We start from the raw sequence: 16,968 nt of genomic DNA, 5'->3' as shown, positions 1-16,968 counted from the left end.
TGCTCCTCCAATGAAACCCAGGCCCTTCAGGCCGTTCCAAACCCTCGGGCCTTAGGCCTGTTAAGAACCCAGCCCAAAACCCTTTCTCGTTTCGTTTTTATTTTTATTTTAATTTTCGAAAAACCTTAAGGAATTTGGGCCATTTCCTTTAGGGCCTTAGGCTTGTGCACTTTAAACCCAATCCTTTAAAGGCTCAAGGCCTTCGGGTCATTTCTGTTCGCCACAGACCCTTCGCCTTTGGGGCCAAGCCCTAAGCCCAAATTCCTTAAGCCCTTTTCCCTAAATCTAGCCCACCTAGTTACCTAAACCCTAAATCGGGCTGACCCGGTTTGACCAAACCGGTTGACCCGTTGACTTTGACTTTGACTTTGACCGGTCAACGGTCAACATTGACTTTGACTGTTAACTTTTTAGGTTTTCGTCCGGACCCCTCTTAGGCTAATTTCAACGTCCTGAACCCATTTTCGATGTCCGTTTTCCCAAATTAATTCGTTTGAGTAGAGTTTTACTAAATATACCATTTATATGCATAGGTGCAATTAATAGTGACAATTCCGTTATTCCTTTTTGGTACAGCTTTGCACCAACGATGTACGGTGAGTGGACCCGTTCTAAAAATGCATGTTTTAACAGTAGAAATGCATACATGAAAAGCATGATTTAATAATTACGTTTTATGAAACGTTTTACAAGATAACATGTTTATTGAGGCTAGTTTGAATTACTACTATTTTTCCTATAACCTGTGTTCTTTATAGAATATCTGATGGATGATGATATAATATTTAGAACATGTTTCGAACACCTCTTTATAGTATAGATGATGGATGACTTTATACTATGAAGTTGCATTTTCAAATAAATGTATGTTCAATAGTTTTGTACTTACCTAGTGGTCCCTATTCCGCTACGGGGCGAGGGATAGATTCTATAACAAGTGAGGGTATGGTGTTGGCATAGGGCCTCAAGATGGTTTTCCTCTGGCTATTAGCACAGGGACGGGGAGCTGGCACGAGGCCTGGAGGTGATTTTTCTCTGGTAATTGGCATAGAGACGGGGAGCTGGCATGGGGCCTGGAGGGATGTTGGACATTCACTAGTGATTATTATATATATGAGCTATGATTTGAGACATTGCACGACATGCTAGGTTTTGGAAAACCTATTTTATTTATCATGCTATTTGTGTTTTCATAAAACTTGGGTAGGGGTTAGTATGTTGATAACTGTTTTATTATATATATATATATATATATATATATATATATATATATCAACTTGGTCCACTCATGTTTGTTTTGCGCCCCCTTCAGGACTTAGAATCGAGGCATACAATCCCGGCATCAAGGTACTTCCACATCGGCATCTTTGAGTCCTCTCGGTGTAGGACCATTCTTTTATTCATTCAATTTCATATTATTTCTTATAGTATTCAAGTTAGTTGTATGCTCTAAACACGCTCCTTAAATGCATATTCATTATATTTAAATTTATAAGTCTTATTTATTCCTTATTTTCAGCATTTGCATTCAATAAATGGCTTTTTTCACCTTCGGGTGTCGGTCAGCACGTGCCTATCCTGGTGTTCGGGAAATATCGAGATCGGGGTGTGTCATGGAATCATAAGTTCTTAGGTGCATCTAGCTAGCACTTAGTTGTCATTCCTTTATCATTGTTTTTCCATGAAACATTATAACAATATGGTAACAATTACATTGTTGGGATTATCCTTAACCAGAGCAAACAAAGTAAGTATTCATCTTCATGTCCAACCTGGAGGTCAATCAGGACCAAACTGATAATGAAGACGATCTAAAACTATATGACAAAAAAAACAAAAAAAAAGAAGGTTTTGAAAATGTTTAGAATTATGCTTCAAGTCAACTATTACTTTGCAACCCTAAAGACAAATTGCAGTTTTCTAGTCGAGTCATTTCTGATATCTAAATAACTGTAGTAGTAACTATCCATTAATGCTAGGATATTCTAGGGATTGTTCACAAAATTTCTAGTTGGGAGCCATATCATTTAAAAGCCTAGAGTAGCTCTCTATCTTGGGCCTTTGAACTTGTGAGTTGGCTAGTGACTTGTAACAAGTGTTTCAGAATCATGATTCGTTTTTTCTAGTAAATTTTTATTTATTTTCATTTATACCGTTTTTCCTAATTGTTACAGGGGGGATCTAAAGGAAGTTCAGTGAAACTAACCATTCGGAGTGGACATGAAATAAAGCACCTGGATCTAATGTAGGTTTAGTTCTTCATTCATTCCTGCAAAAATACTGTAATATCAGTCTAAGGAATTATTCATTCTATTTTTTTTCTTTAGGAATAAAAATGTTGTATGCCCAAAAGTGTTCGAAGATTATTGATTTGATAATATGTTGGTTTTAACTTTGTCATGGCATGCATTTGATAATTAGTTGGAATTAATCATCATGTCATTTTAAAAATGGTTTTGCTCTAAGTTCTCATTTTATTTGGTGGCTGGCAAATGAGCTTCGTGTTTAACCACAGTCATCCCATTCGCTAAGACATTGAGCTACTACATCACACATTCTACCCTTATTCACATTTGCATTACACATTAGGGATGCAACAAGTTTTGTAACTGTCATGGTACCAGTTGCTGTCAATTTGTTCAAGTTTTGTAACTGTCCTCCATTCATAATTTGTACAAGTTTTGTAACTTAGGAATGTATTTGGAACTTTGTGTACGATTTTATTTATTTATTTCCTATTTGATCATTAAGACCTTTTTCATGACAAACGTGAGTTTTCTCTTAATTATTCTTAGTGGATTCTAGGGTTTGCTAATGGATTCTACCTTAAGGTTATCGTTTGATTTCCCTTCAATATATTTGTTGCATCATATATGTCATTGTAGATGGGTCAATTTGTTTGTTTGTTTTTATGAATAAACTTGTTCCTTGCAATATTTTTTTTTATTTGTATCTCATGTTTTCATTCACCTTATATATGTGAAATGAAATGCATATAATAAGATGATATCTAAACAGATTCAAGATTGTTTTTTTCTTTTTCGAACTTTGTTTACAACTGCTGAACAAAACTTGATTCATATATGGAGATGTGGGTTGTCCGCATCTCCATTTGTCCAAGTCATGAATATGATACACACACACACACACACACACACACACACACATTCATCCTTACCTTCAGCCTGAACACACACATATTCATCCTTACCTTCAGCCTGAATAAGTACATGCTTGCCCTCTTCCATCATTCATCAATTCCTTACAAGTTGCATTGTCTTGCAAACTGTTTTGTCCTTTTAACTTTTCTTTTTCATGTTTATTATATAGGTTTGCATAAGGCATGTAAATAGGTTAAACATATAGGCATGTGGGATACTATAATGTTCCTATAGGTATCGTTTGGTATGTAGACGAGACGGGACGGAACGGAGAAGGAGCAAAGATGCTATCGGATGGAAACAAGGAGGAAGAAGAAGGAGACGGAGAGGTTGTAATTTTGTGTTCCAAATATGTGGAACAAGTCGTTCCAGGGGGTGAGGAGGAATGAAAATTCACCCAAAATTCATCCCGTGGAATAGCATGTTCCACCCGTTTTAGGCGCACCAAACGTGGGACGGAACGCCTCGTCCCACTCCGTTTCGTCCCGGCCCACTTACCAAACGATACCATAGTGCATGAATATATATTTTGCGGTTGTATGGGTAATTTAATAATTCGATTCCTTCTTTAATGATATTAATGAAATTAAAGATATATCTTATTTTGCTTCAGGGTTAGGATATTTTTTAGCATATCCAAACCAAATTAAAGTAGTGGAATGTAACTTTTTTATTAATTGTTTTTGTAGATATCAAACTTAATATCAAACCGATGGGCAACTAGTAAGGGCAGTCAGACACCATCTCCATGAGGTAGTTCTGCTACCACCTCCACACCTGATATGGGCATGACGGGTGTCTCTCAAGTCACGCCTTTGGGGCCAACGGTGTCTACGGCTTCTGCGTCATCGACTTCTTCGGTGATGCATCATGTACTAAGCGGCCAGCGGACTCATCGACGGCCCCAGAGTTCTAAGAAGGCTCAGCAGTCTGGTGAGGCTTCCTCTGTCCATGGAGAGGGGTCCCAGATAGGTAAGCTTGCTTATGGTTTCATGATGGTCAAAGCAACATTGACATTAGTCTGTAGGCATGCTTGAACCTTCAAAACTATCACATTCCCATTAATTAGAACAAACTTACTAAGAACTTCGCTTTGAGTGCTTTGCATCTATTATTGTCAATTCGTGTAATCCCACAAAAAGATGCTCTCTATATTAGTAGAACCACTATTGTAAACGATTTAAGTTGGCACACCTGACCTTAGAAGCCAAAACTTGTTGCAGACTTGCAGTGTGAAGTCATATGAACAAGTTGTAAATTTTGTTTTAACGTCCCCCATTGGTATAAACTATATGAATTGTTGGGTGGATGTGTTGTTTTTGTTGTTATATTGTTTGCGGGTTTTAGGAAATGTTATAGTTTTAGGGGGAGGTTCTGCCAAATTTTCAGTAGAAAATAGAATTCGTCTAATGTTTACTTTGTTTGTTTGGTAGTTCAAAAAAAAAAAAAAACCAGGGGCCTTTGCAGACTACTTAAGATGTCGCAGACCACTCGCACCACGACCAAGAAGATCATCATTACGTGGGATCCTTGACATTGTGCAGCTACAATAAAGGAGCAGCACAATGCTTTGGCCATCGACATTGGCTCGGTTATTAGGAACCATTGCCCCCTCATATGGGAGTCATGGAAAGTTGTCCCACATGAAGTCAAGGAAGCCTTTTTTCATGAATTATCAATAAGTATTTTTAACCTCAAATACTAAATTTTTATTAAGGTATACAAAGATTTTAAATTTTAACTACTATTTATTTGTTGAGTTTTGCAGCATCATTATGAGCTCTCCAACCTCAATGCCAATCAAATGCAGTACATCAACGACCTTTGCTTCGGTAGGTTCACTAAATGGAAGAGCGACCTTCACAAGCATTATGAGCTATATGATGGTCCGGAGGTCGCTCTAGCAGTTGGGTGCCCTATAAAGTTGGTGGACCGTCAGGATGAATAGGAGTGGATTTGCGACCATTTTCAAGACGAGAAATACCTCGTACGTATAATATATATTTCAATAATATATTAATAAAAAAATTTACAATTTTAAATAAAATTTTCATTTTTTCATTCATTTGTTATAAATATCTAAACTACTACGTTTTTTTTTAATTCAACAGAAAAAAGTGAAGGCAAACTTGATCAATCGGTCGAAGAAGAAACTTCTTCACCGATCCGGCTCATGATGCTTCTCATAGGTTGGAGGAGCGACGTAAGGTAATTGTATATTTATTTTAAGTTTTCAATCTTTTTACTCTTTATTACACAATTGGTAATCTATGTTAATACTTTTTAAATTATTTTAGGGGGTCAAAGTTTCCTGAAATTGACATGTTTAAGGAGGTGTACATTCGGCCTGGGGATGAGCTGACAAAGCAACCTCATGTAAGTTATTTCAATTTTCTAATATTCAATTAGTATTATTATTAATTACATGTATATTCAAATTAATTTGTTTATTTCATTTTTCTAGTCCACCATGGTGGAGAAGGGCCAAACCGTTTTGGAGGAAGTGGCTTCCTAGCTTCCCCTAGAGACCTCGATCGAGGAGGTGTTTCCCCTAGAGGATGCTGGTTTTCAAATCATGACAGACACACTCGATCAGACCCTCGGTCGTCGGCATGGGAATGTTCACCGGGGGCTTGGGAAAGCCCACCTTTTGGACTCGTCTGCCTCATCCTCCAGGTAGAGAACAAAAGAGGTCGAAACACTGACATCTGAAGTGGTGGACCTGAAGTGATGCCCAGTAGTCTCAAATTACGACCCAAAACAATTTGATGAACCAAATTTGCCGCACACTTCAAATCTCTGGCATTCACTTCCCCAACGTTAAACCACCTCCATAAACGACCTCCCAGCCCCCCGACGCAACAGCAACACCACCAGCCGGCAATTGTGACGTCGAGGACTACCCATTTTAGTTTTGTTTTAAATTGTTTTCAAATTTAAAAATACTTTTTTCCATTGTATGTACATTTTCAATAATTTTTGAATTCAATATTCTTCTTACATTTTTCTATTTTTAATTTCATTAAATTAATGTTCACATAAAACAATATTAGCAACAATTAAAAGGAAAAATAAATAAATTATTTTAAAAAACTAATTTTAAAATCTTACTGCGACAGACTCTATATCTGTCGCGCAAGATTTTGTGGGTCGAACCTCTATGTTCGTCGCGCAAGAGTTTAGGGGTCGAACATCTACGTCCATCGCGTAAGAGTTTGGGGGTCAAACCCTAGTTTCGTTGCTTGGTACACGCAACGACCACCAATTTCTCAATGCAATCTTCATTTTGTGCAACAAAGACCTTTCCTCCATCGCGCAATGACTGATGTCACGAGCTTTGCACGACGCTCTCTTCGCCGCCCAATGTTTCCGGGGATGGTATTGGCCTTTGTGCATCGCTTTCCCCTTTGTCGCCCAAACTGTTTTTCTTAGTAGTGACTCAATACGACTAAGTCAAACGCTTGATTTTAGAAAGAGAAAATATTGACTTCAACTGCACAAGGCAAATATATTATTTTCATTCTACCTTAAACATACATATGTAGTCTTTAAATAGAGAAATCACAATACACTGCCATGATAGATACTTAATTAATACTAAGATTATAGTTACTAAGCATCTAATTAAAAAATATGACTTTGAAAGATGAAGCCACCGACAAACATGTTTAATATAGGGACCATATTTATTGTCCTGCATTGCATCAACGAGCAAAAGGTCTCGAGGAGACGGGAGATAGTTAACCCGATTTTACTGGGTTGGCAATGCCCAATTGACAATCCAATGATGAGGAACGTTTAGGATATGAGTGTGAGGAAGAAATGTCTCATGATCAATAACGTTTAGTATGAATTAAAATGAAACTGAAATACAATATGTTTGTCAAAACCACAAAAATGGTCGAAGTCAGAATAACATACAATTGCTCGTCACTTACTATGACATCTTGCAATTAAATATCTTCTACTTACGTCAAAATTGGAACTCAAAGAACCATGTTAAATTGAACAACAACAAACAAACCGTGTTCATACTTAACTTCAAATATTTGGGATGTATTAGAACTCAAAAAATCATATTTAATGAAACATTTATAACTTCAAATATACCCAATATTTTATCAAATGAACTTACCGTGTATTTTAACCTCTCATCGATATTTTCAAAAACAAATAAACTTGAAAGATAATGAAACCAAATTAGTGAGTTCAGCTGCAACTTCCATAGATGGTCTGGTAGGAAACGTGGTGGAAGGTTGAGAGGTTTTGGGTGGTAAGTAGTAAAGTCATAATAACATACAATTGTAGTTCATCCCTTACATGGTTTTCTGCAATCAAATATCTTCTACTTACATCGAAGTCGGAACTCAAAGAACCATGTTAAATTCAACTAAAAAAAAGAACCACAATAAATACTTAACTTCATATATTATTAATTAATTAACTATATATATAATTGATTAAGAAGTCATATTTCTTTGGATTATTGAGATGTATCTGACATATGAAAACGGTACTCTTGTTTGATGGTTGAGAAGCAAAATTACGTCCAAAGCTTCAAAACAAGAATTTAAATTAATTAAGAATATATATATATACACACACACACAAAAATTATATAATGCTTTAGGGGTAATTAACTTTGAGTTTATATTAAAATTAATTGTAGTTGGAATAGGGGGCAATCATTCAAAGTCCAACGTGTTATAAGGGATGAGCCATGAAATATATATTATACAATGAGTTAAGTAAAAACAGTACTCTACGTTGTCGTTTCATTCAATGGTTATTGACAGCAGAGAAGATTATGAGGAGGATGGGTTTGTTTCTGTCTATAAAAATAAAAATAAAAATAAAATAAAATATATATGGTGGTGATAAAATAAAGTGGTGATCACGACGGAGAGCCTTTTCAATGACTTGGGCTACTAAGGAAGCTAATCACAGGTGGATACAACCTGGGAGAAACCAACAGATTAGATGAATCTAAAGATACATATACAGAAAGTTAACTTGATTGCGTCATTTGGAAGATCTTTTGACCAACTAATTAGCCTATGGCAGTAATTATGTTAGGAGATAATAAGGTCCTACAAAACGTTGTTTTAATTGTAACTTGTGAGTTTAGCAAGGGACCATGGGGTCAAGCTTAGTTTGAACTTTGACGGATCTTAACATGATTCTTTCTCTGGATTATTCCCTTTGGCCTTGACTATATTGAACCTTGAAAACCTTAAGGATTTCTTTCTATTAAATTCACTTCTCTTCCCCACACTGACTAGATGTGTTCATTGTAGTTGTATTTACAGTTCTAAAGTTCCCATCACAATAAGACTAAGGGTCAATTCGGTATTGTTGTAGTTTTTATTTTTTATTTTTTATAAAACTACTTGGGTTTTGAAATTAATAAGTTTGTAAAGTTAAAAATATAGTTAAGCATTTAGCAAATTGTATTTCAAAAGTTATGTGAATATGAAAAATAGTGTCACATCATTTAGTAAATTTGATGTAGAACTTTTGTAGCTGCCTGAAATGTCTAAAATGAACATGATGTCAAATAGTTATGTATTAATCAGTTTAGTAAAAGGACTTGCATTTATGGTAATGGTTTTGGTGGGGGGAAGGGGGGCTTGGTGGCACTGATGGTGTGATTGTGATGGTGATGGTGGTACTTGCAGTGGTGTTACTGCTCTTAATTTTTAGTACATCGTTATTTTTATACTAAGAAAAGGGAGAGTTCGGCTAAGCCATATAATGGGCAGCCTAATTTGGTATCGAATTCGCCATCCACGAGATTCGAATCTAAGAGCTCTCACTTCCTAGTGAATAGGAATACCACTAGACTATAGTACTAAATGGCAAAACGTTTTACTACTTAACTTTAAAGTGAAACATTTTTTTAATGCTACTTGTGGAATTGGCCTTTATGACACTTAAGTGAGGTAAGGATCAAAATATAGAGAAGCCTGAAAAAGGGTGTATACACCCAATTTACATGAAAATTCGTGACTTAATTGCATAATGTGGTAAAATGGTATAATCAGAATATCCAACTCAAAATCAATTGACAATAGATGCAAATGATTTTATGTTATTAATTCCTTGTCCATTATACCCCTTTGTTCCTTTTATCTTGGCATCTCACTTGTAATGCAACGCATTCACAAGTAACTTTTTCTAAAGTCAAGAGGAATTAGGTTTATATCATAATGGGACTCACATGTACGATTGTTCGAGTTGAATTAGTTGGTGCTGCAAAATTTTCCAACGCCTAGACAATTATTTGTCATTAACCTTGGATGCTATATATATTATGCGCCTAGGGTTGGCCTAGGCCATGAATACAGCCTAATGTCGCTTCAACATACCTATCAAAGGGTGAGTGATGGTGGGGGAGCTCGATCTTTAATCGTTGAGAGACTTGAGTTAAGAGAAGCAAGGTCTCATGGATATATTAATCAGCACCTACTTCATTATTGAAAATTGGATTCTATTTGGAATTACCATTAACTAATTATATATTGATAAACTTATAGGTGGTTCACCACCAACGTTATCGATATTGTTCTAACTTAATCACTTATTACTTGATGTTTGGTTTTATCACAAAAGACCTGGGTGATATATTGCAGGTGGAATAGATTAATTGTATATTATATATTTTGTCATATGACTGATGTCATGAGATCCTATTCTCCAACAAATACAACATGAAAGCAGATGGAGAAATATAGGGATGGTATAATTAGAACAATGCCTTTATCTTCATTGGACCCTGAAAACCGCTAAGGACATACATATAGTACTGGCCATATCACATTATTAGGGTGAGAAAAATACCGTACAGCATGTTTTAGAAAAAATATTTGTGAGTGCTGTATGAGCACTCCTAGGGTTCTTAGTCAGCTAGCCTATGTCTCAATAAAAATTTGCAAAACCCTCTTCACATTTGTTGCATTAATTAATATTCCGGCGAGTGCTGCTGATGACTGAAGTTCACGATCCGTCGTCAGTCATGATCTTGATCAAAACCCCATGACATATTGCTCATCTGCATGTCTAATGAGCACATGGAATTAGAAGGATCTCCGTACATGTCATCAAGTACTTGTGGAATCATGAAATTTGCGTTTGCCCCGAAAGAGTTAGGATTCTTGTTTCCGGAGTATAATGGTGTCATTGATTCATTAATCACACTTTGTGGCATCAGTATGTTGGAATTTTCCGACTGATGCCAACCTTGGAAGTTACTGCTGGAGTAGCCTTTAGCTGCTTGTTCCTTGACTGAAGCTAGTTGTGCTTCTAAACTGATAACCTGCAAGAGTCAAAAAATAAGATTAATCATCACGATCTATTGAAATTAATGAAGTAGAAGTTAATTAATTAGGGGATATAGTTTCAATGATTAAGTAGTTAATTAATTAAACTAACCTGTTGTTGGAGAGAAAAAATATGGGAAACACAGCCATAAATAGGATCTTGAACCCTAGCTTGAGCTTCGTATGAGATTGTAAGCGCGGCTCTGCATCGATCACTCAAGGGGAGTTGAGCAAGCAATTTCGCCACATTGCTTGCCCCGAAAACCTTGTGGATGGCCGCGAAGTGGGTGGCGCCTTGTTCATGGCAGAAGTAAGGTGCAAAAATGCAACCCCTAATACATTTTCTTCTCAAGAACTTGCAGGCTCCACAAGGAGAACCAGAACCTGTCATACTAAATGATGTTTTAAGAGAGTTTAATTAATCTGGTTTATGCTTGAATTAGAATGTGTTTAACTCTTAATTTCTGCTATGCGCATAGCATCACTCCACGCTTATAAATACTGTGAGAACTTAGAAAGTTAGAGAGTGGGGGCAGTGTTAATCATATTACAATGAATATTTAATTAGAATAGGTTTCCTTTATGGGCTACAACGCTTCACGATTATTCTTTCAATTCTCTCGCCAGACAATAGGGATGTATTCAATTGGAAATTTGAGAGATTTCAATGGATTTAAAAATTCATGGGTTTTTATGGAGTCTAATTAATTTATAGAGATTACATGTAAAATTTTAATTCATTTCCCTCGAAATCTTATGGGGAGAGGTGAGATTTGTAGATGCTTAAAATACACTACGAAATCTCATCAATTCCCTCTAATTCCTCAATTTTTTCAAACTCTTTAAAATAAAATTCTAATTGAATACACCTTAAATGTTATAAACCTCTTTAAAATTCTAATTGAATACACCCAGATTTATAAGGATTTTAATAAAATATCTTAAAATCCTGATTGAATACACATTGAATTTTAGAGAATCACTTAAAATTCTGATTAAATACTCCTAAATTCATTAAAAGAATTAAAATCTCTCAAAATCCTAATTGAATACACCCCTATAAATTTTCATGCTCTCAAATAAGATTCCTTAAATGACAAAAGAGCCTATCAGCTTTCACAAACCAAACCCATATATATCTTCATTCACAATTTTTCTTTAATTGTACTTTATACTGAGTAGTACGAGAAATCAATAATTAAAATTGAAAATAAAAATCTTGGGTTGTGGAAATTAAATTTAACGACTAACACACCTGAGAGCTACATAACATTTAAGCCACACCCCTTAGCACAACTTCCATGCGACACATAGTATCAGAACATTGTATTCTTCGTGTCATTGGGGTTAAGGGGGTATTCTTGAGGTTTTATGGTTACCTATTCCTATTTCATGATGCGGCTTGTAGTGCTCCTGGTTAATTTGGCAGGAATTGGGGGTATTTTCTGAGATCACTTTGGTTGTTGCTTAGGTTGTTTTGCGACTTGTATTGGAATTGCTTCTTTTTTTGAAGTGGCGTTGTATGCGGTTATTCATGCTGAGGATTTGGCCTGGGCAAAAGGTTGACAAAGTTGTGAATTGAATGTGACCCTTCTTTAACAGTATTTTTCTGCCTTCTCCTTGTGATAGGATTCCATGGCGTCTACGGATTCGCTGGGTTAATTGTCTAACTCTTCTCTCTCTCTCGCATGCATGTTCTGTGTCACTCTTTTTTTCGAGAGGAACATCAAGTTGCTGATAATTTGACCAACTTCGGTGTGAATCATTATGTGAGTTTATTTTGGGATTCGCGCCCCCACCCGGTGTGCAGCTTTGGCTTATGTTCACAACCTTTCTTCGCGACCTAATTACAGGTTTTGCTAGTTCGGTTGCTTTTTGTTGAGAGAATGTTGGTTGGTCTTCATTTTTCTTTTATAACACTAGTTTTAGCACTAATACGTTTGTCAAATTTTCTCTGTATTGGCTCACCAAGCATAAATTTTCTGCGAGGGTACGGTTCACCCTCTGATCTTCGTTTGTATTATTTTTCTTTTTTTAATAAATTTGAAATGGAAGGACGGGCGGTGGGCTCCTTAAGTGTGTAGGACTATGTTTTTTGTTGAGGGTAGACGTTTTTCACATCCTACTCTGAGAAGCTAAAATTGCGTAATCTTCTATTTTTATTTAAGCCACACCCCTTCATTTTCTTTTATATTTGATTGGATCCCTTCTTTGTTTTTTTCCTGCTAAATTTGTAAATCAATTAACTTCAATGGCAGGCCAAATGGCATAAACTATATACTACATTGCATGAACTAGAAAAGCTGGCTGCTGGCAATGGATTTGGGATTCCATTGAACAATTGATTAATCATCACATTTCATCTTTCTACAATATTAGAGAAGGTTCATGAACCAGCTGATCCTCCCCATGTCCTGATTCACATTGATATAAGCAGTTAACAAAAAATAACAATCTAAAAGTATGGTGTAACTTAAAACATCATATAGATGGTTCTAAATATTGGACAGATTGAGAACATAATATAACGGAAGAGAATATATCTATCTTATTAATTATCTTTACATTAAGGATTTATGTATGTGCGACAACTCAATCTGCGCCAACTACAGACTAAAGCTGAAAAGTTGAATTACAATATAGAAAGATAATGAACATTTGTAACCCTTGATCTGTTATTGAAATCCACTTGTTAGTTAGCTTATGGAACCAGGCAAGAGTCCTTGAGTTTTTAAATAGGAGCAACGGACAGATTACTAACTAAATAATGCAGAATGGCATAGATCAGACCGACAATGGTCGATTCAATGGAGGATTACAATGTTAATCTGTACTTGTGGGGATACTAATACTCATCAAGTACAGATAATCAATGTTTAAAGTTTAAAGGAGGCAATAAAGGTATAGAAAAAGAAGAATATATTGTACAAATGAATGAAACAAAAGATAGTGCCATTGGAATACAAACACTTCAGGAGGTGAGAGGAAGAGGGACAATTTTGCCTTTCTAGCATTTCATGTCACGACTTGTCGAGAAAGTAGTAGTGTGCTAATGTCATTAACTCAACTTAAGCACCAATATTCAGACATTTGCACAACTAATGGTGCTCTAATCGAGGTCCCACACCCCAACTAATCAAATGGTAATCATAAGTTAAGCTAGTTCTTTCATTTATGTAGCAAGAATTAAAATTTTAAATATTACTTTGGTTGATGAAATTGAAGTTTTTAATTTAATTATAGATTACAAGTTTGTTTTTCTGGTCGAATTTATAAATTACAAGTTGGAACTAGTACTGCACAGTTGAGCTTACATGAACGAAGGGGCTTATTGAGCTGGTATAAACCAGATTGGCGAATTTATAAACGAAGGGGCTTATTGAGCTGGTATAAACCGTAAATCTTAAAATAAGAGCCATGTGTAATTGTTGGCCACTTAAAGAATGGAAAGGGAGGAATAGTCTTGGAGACAAGAAGATATTATAATTAATTAATTAGTAAAGTTATTTTTTTATTTTATTAAAGGAGGTTAGCTGGTGTCTTTGCCACAATGGTCTATCCTTTTGGAATCGAGAAGATTCACAAAGGCTTTCAACCTCTTCTTGGCCATCATCGTGTAATTCACTAGTCTTAGGAATCGAACGAAGGACGTGCTATGTGATATATGGGCCTGGATTTCATCACAAACCACTAAGTCACTCTGTAGTGATTAATTAGTGAAGTTATTAGATTAAAAGAAAGTTGTTTGACATATACATATAGGCCTTTTGCAAAACTTTAACTTTCTCCAAACCTTGTAGCGAATTTATCCTTACTAATGATAAAACTCATTAAAAAGATAGCTCAATTGTTGCTACATGACTTGCAAACTTGGAAAGCGATCCTCTCCTGATTCCTTCCACCAAGTTTTAGGGATCCAACAATTTGGATCCTTGAAATTTGATCAAACGGTTACAAATATAGGTTCACTTTAAAAGTTATAATAACTTTAACCGTTTGATCAAATTTTAAAAGTCCGGATTGATGGATCCCTAGAACTTGGTAGAAGGGATTCGGAGATGATCCCTTTCTTGCAAACTTATCCACATGGACTGTGTCTTTAATTGTTAGAAAAAAGTTTGAACTATTTCCTTAATTAATTAATTGTTTGATAAGATTGACAAATGTTCTAGGTAAAAGTTCTTATGTCCCTATTAGTAATTATATATTCTACCAAAATAAAGCATCATAAACTCTTCTGTCTAACATAATATATTTGGGCTTTGAAATATAATAAAGGATGCTCTTAGATGAAAACCTTATTGTACTTTAAAGAGAGTTTTAAAGTATTTTTCTTCAACTAGGAGGAACAAAGAAACTTTGAGCGAAGATTCTGAGTAGGGTTTGTAGGATAGGAAAAAATAAAAATAAAAAATTAAGTAACTGGTTCTTCTATTTGCACATAAAATTGTTAACCCCTACTCATAAAATTAATATGAAAAATGATGGTTAATTAGTTGGTGATTATATGCACATTTCATTTCTTCTCCAAAAACAGATCCATGTCTTCTTTTGTATGAATTCCTCTTTTTTAATTGTGAATAATTAATTCAATAGTTTTTCTTTTTTTATTTTATGTTATAATCTTGTTATAGGCCAACTTGCTTCTTTTATTTTTGCTTGAAAAAACTTGCTTATTTTTAGGCTGTATATAAGATGTAAAAAAATGATGCTGACCTGTGTACGATTGACCAGTCAAATCCGACACCCAAGTAGCATAGGGGGCCAAGTGCACGTGTAGGGGTGATTGCTTCAGTTTTCCTTGTTCCAATTATCAATCTAGAAGCAGAAGACTACAACACAACTTCACCAACGTTCCTAAAGAATCCAGCATGATTGTGTCATTGATCCAAAGCATAAGAAGATGATCAAATTGCAATTAAAAATGAAACGTTAATTACTTACATTAAGCCTCCATATAAACATAATCCTAATTGTAGTAGTTCGACCTTCATAACCTAACAACATTGAAGAAATATTTTTCCTGTTCTAGCGATGTATCTTTTATGTATCTTTTTATACTTATCATTTAACTTACAAAGTACTACGTAAGATAGAGAGAGTACATGGAACGTATCCCCATTACATAAGAGTTTTTCTGATAATCTTAACGAATCGATGATGACTCATAAGTACAACATCAATAGAATGTTCATTTTCAAAAGGTTGCGTGGAGGCAATTAGACAGCAATAATCTTGCTGGTCATGTATTAACATTACATCATCTTTGTCTCTTTGGCCATCTTACATGTCTTAATTTGCTTACAGCTCTACTTAAATAAAAACAGAAATCATGTGGTTTGAATAGAGGGCAATTGTTCAAAGTCCAAACCCTAATATAAGGGGGTGTCACATATGGTCTTCTAGTAAGAACAATGAGGACAAATATAGGATGTAACTTCTCTTAGGGTTAATGAATGATAGCTTAATTAGTGATAATGAAGGTTTTGTTTTTAATCATGATAGACCATGACTTCTAAGATAGTGAGACAAACTAGGAGAAGCTAAGAGAGTCTATGAAGTTCAATGGAAATTACAATTATGGCTTAAGTTCAAAGTAATTTTCTGTAGACTGCTGTTTTGTCATGACCCTTTTGAACTTTGAATTTGTGTAAAATCCGCCAATATACAATACCTCATTGCACATGTCTCCCAATCTGGTCGGATATGTGCCACCTATTACCACCATGAAAACATCCTTTCTTGATCAACGTTTTCACTTCTTTGCCCCAACTATATATTTTTATTAAAATCACCGCCTTCGTGTTGTTGGAATCACTTTGCGATGTGATTCAATGATAGTAACTGCCTTGTTATATTATATTTTGCAGAAAATGGCAAAAGTAGTAACTGCCTTGTTATATTATATTTTGCAGAAAATGGCAAAAGTAGTAACTGCCTTGTTATATTATATTTTGCAGAAAATGGGAAAAGTCTGAAGTTATTTAACCGTTCGATCGTGATTATCAGCACTTCGCCTCTTCACATTGTTGTGCAATTGTTATACGATTCAATGGTTTCAGATTGCATTATTTCTGTAATCATGTTTCTTAAATAAAATTCGGAAAACAAAAGGGTTCGAATCATCAAATCGCATTGATGGTTTCGGCACAACTGTAATTCCTTCTGATGAATTGTAGAAAAGTATTCCTATTAAGAACCGTGAAACCAACGGATCATTGATAGTTTTACAAGAAGTATTTTATTATTGATTATTAACAACATTAAGCAGCAAAGCAAACCCTAATATATCACACTTTTGGGTGTTTTTGTCATATTATTTTTTTTCGTGGGGGTAGAAGTGCTTTTTAGCTTTACCTAGGGTGGGATCCTAAATATAGCTCTATCTGCCTAGCAGTAGCAGACTAGGTATGGCTATTGTTAATATAACCTAAGCTTTCATGGCAGGTAAATGGTGGGGAACCCGATCATTACTTACCCAAAAAGCT

General features: G+C 35.3%; 1 protein-coding gene across 1 annotated transcript; it reads right to left on the bottom strand.

Moving 5' to 3' along the window:
* Window positions 1-9,958: 9,958 nt before the first annotated feature.
* On the bottom strand, window positions 9,959-10,929 carry LOC126624400 (LOB domain-containing protein CRL1-like). Its single transcript, XM_050293456.1, has 2 exons — window positions 10,593-10,929; window positions 9,959-10,476 (listed from the first exon to the last, which is right to left on the bottom strand). The coding sequence occupies exons 1-2, from the start codon at window positions 10,869-10,871 to the stop codon at window positions 10,171-10,173; spliced, it is 585 nt and encodes a 194-aa protein (XP_050149413.1). The 5' UTR covers window positions 10,872-10,929; the 3' UTR covers window positions 9,959-10,170.
* Between the last annotated feature and the right edge of the window lie 6,039 nt (window positions 10,930-16,968).

This window comes from Malus sylvestris, chromosome 5 (genome assembly GCF_916048215.2).
Source record: "Malus sylvestris chromosome 5, drMalSylv7.2, whole genome shotgun sequence".
Lineage (NCBI taxonomy): Eukaryota > Viridiplantae > Streptophyta > Magnoliopsida > Rosales > Rosaceae > Malus > Malus sylvestris.
The sequence above is the reverse complement of the archived record's forward strand: the minus strand, read 5'-3'. Positions and strand labels throughout refer to the sequence as shown.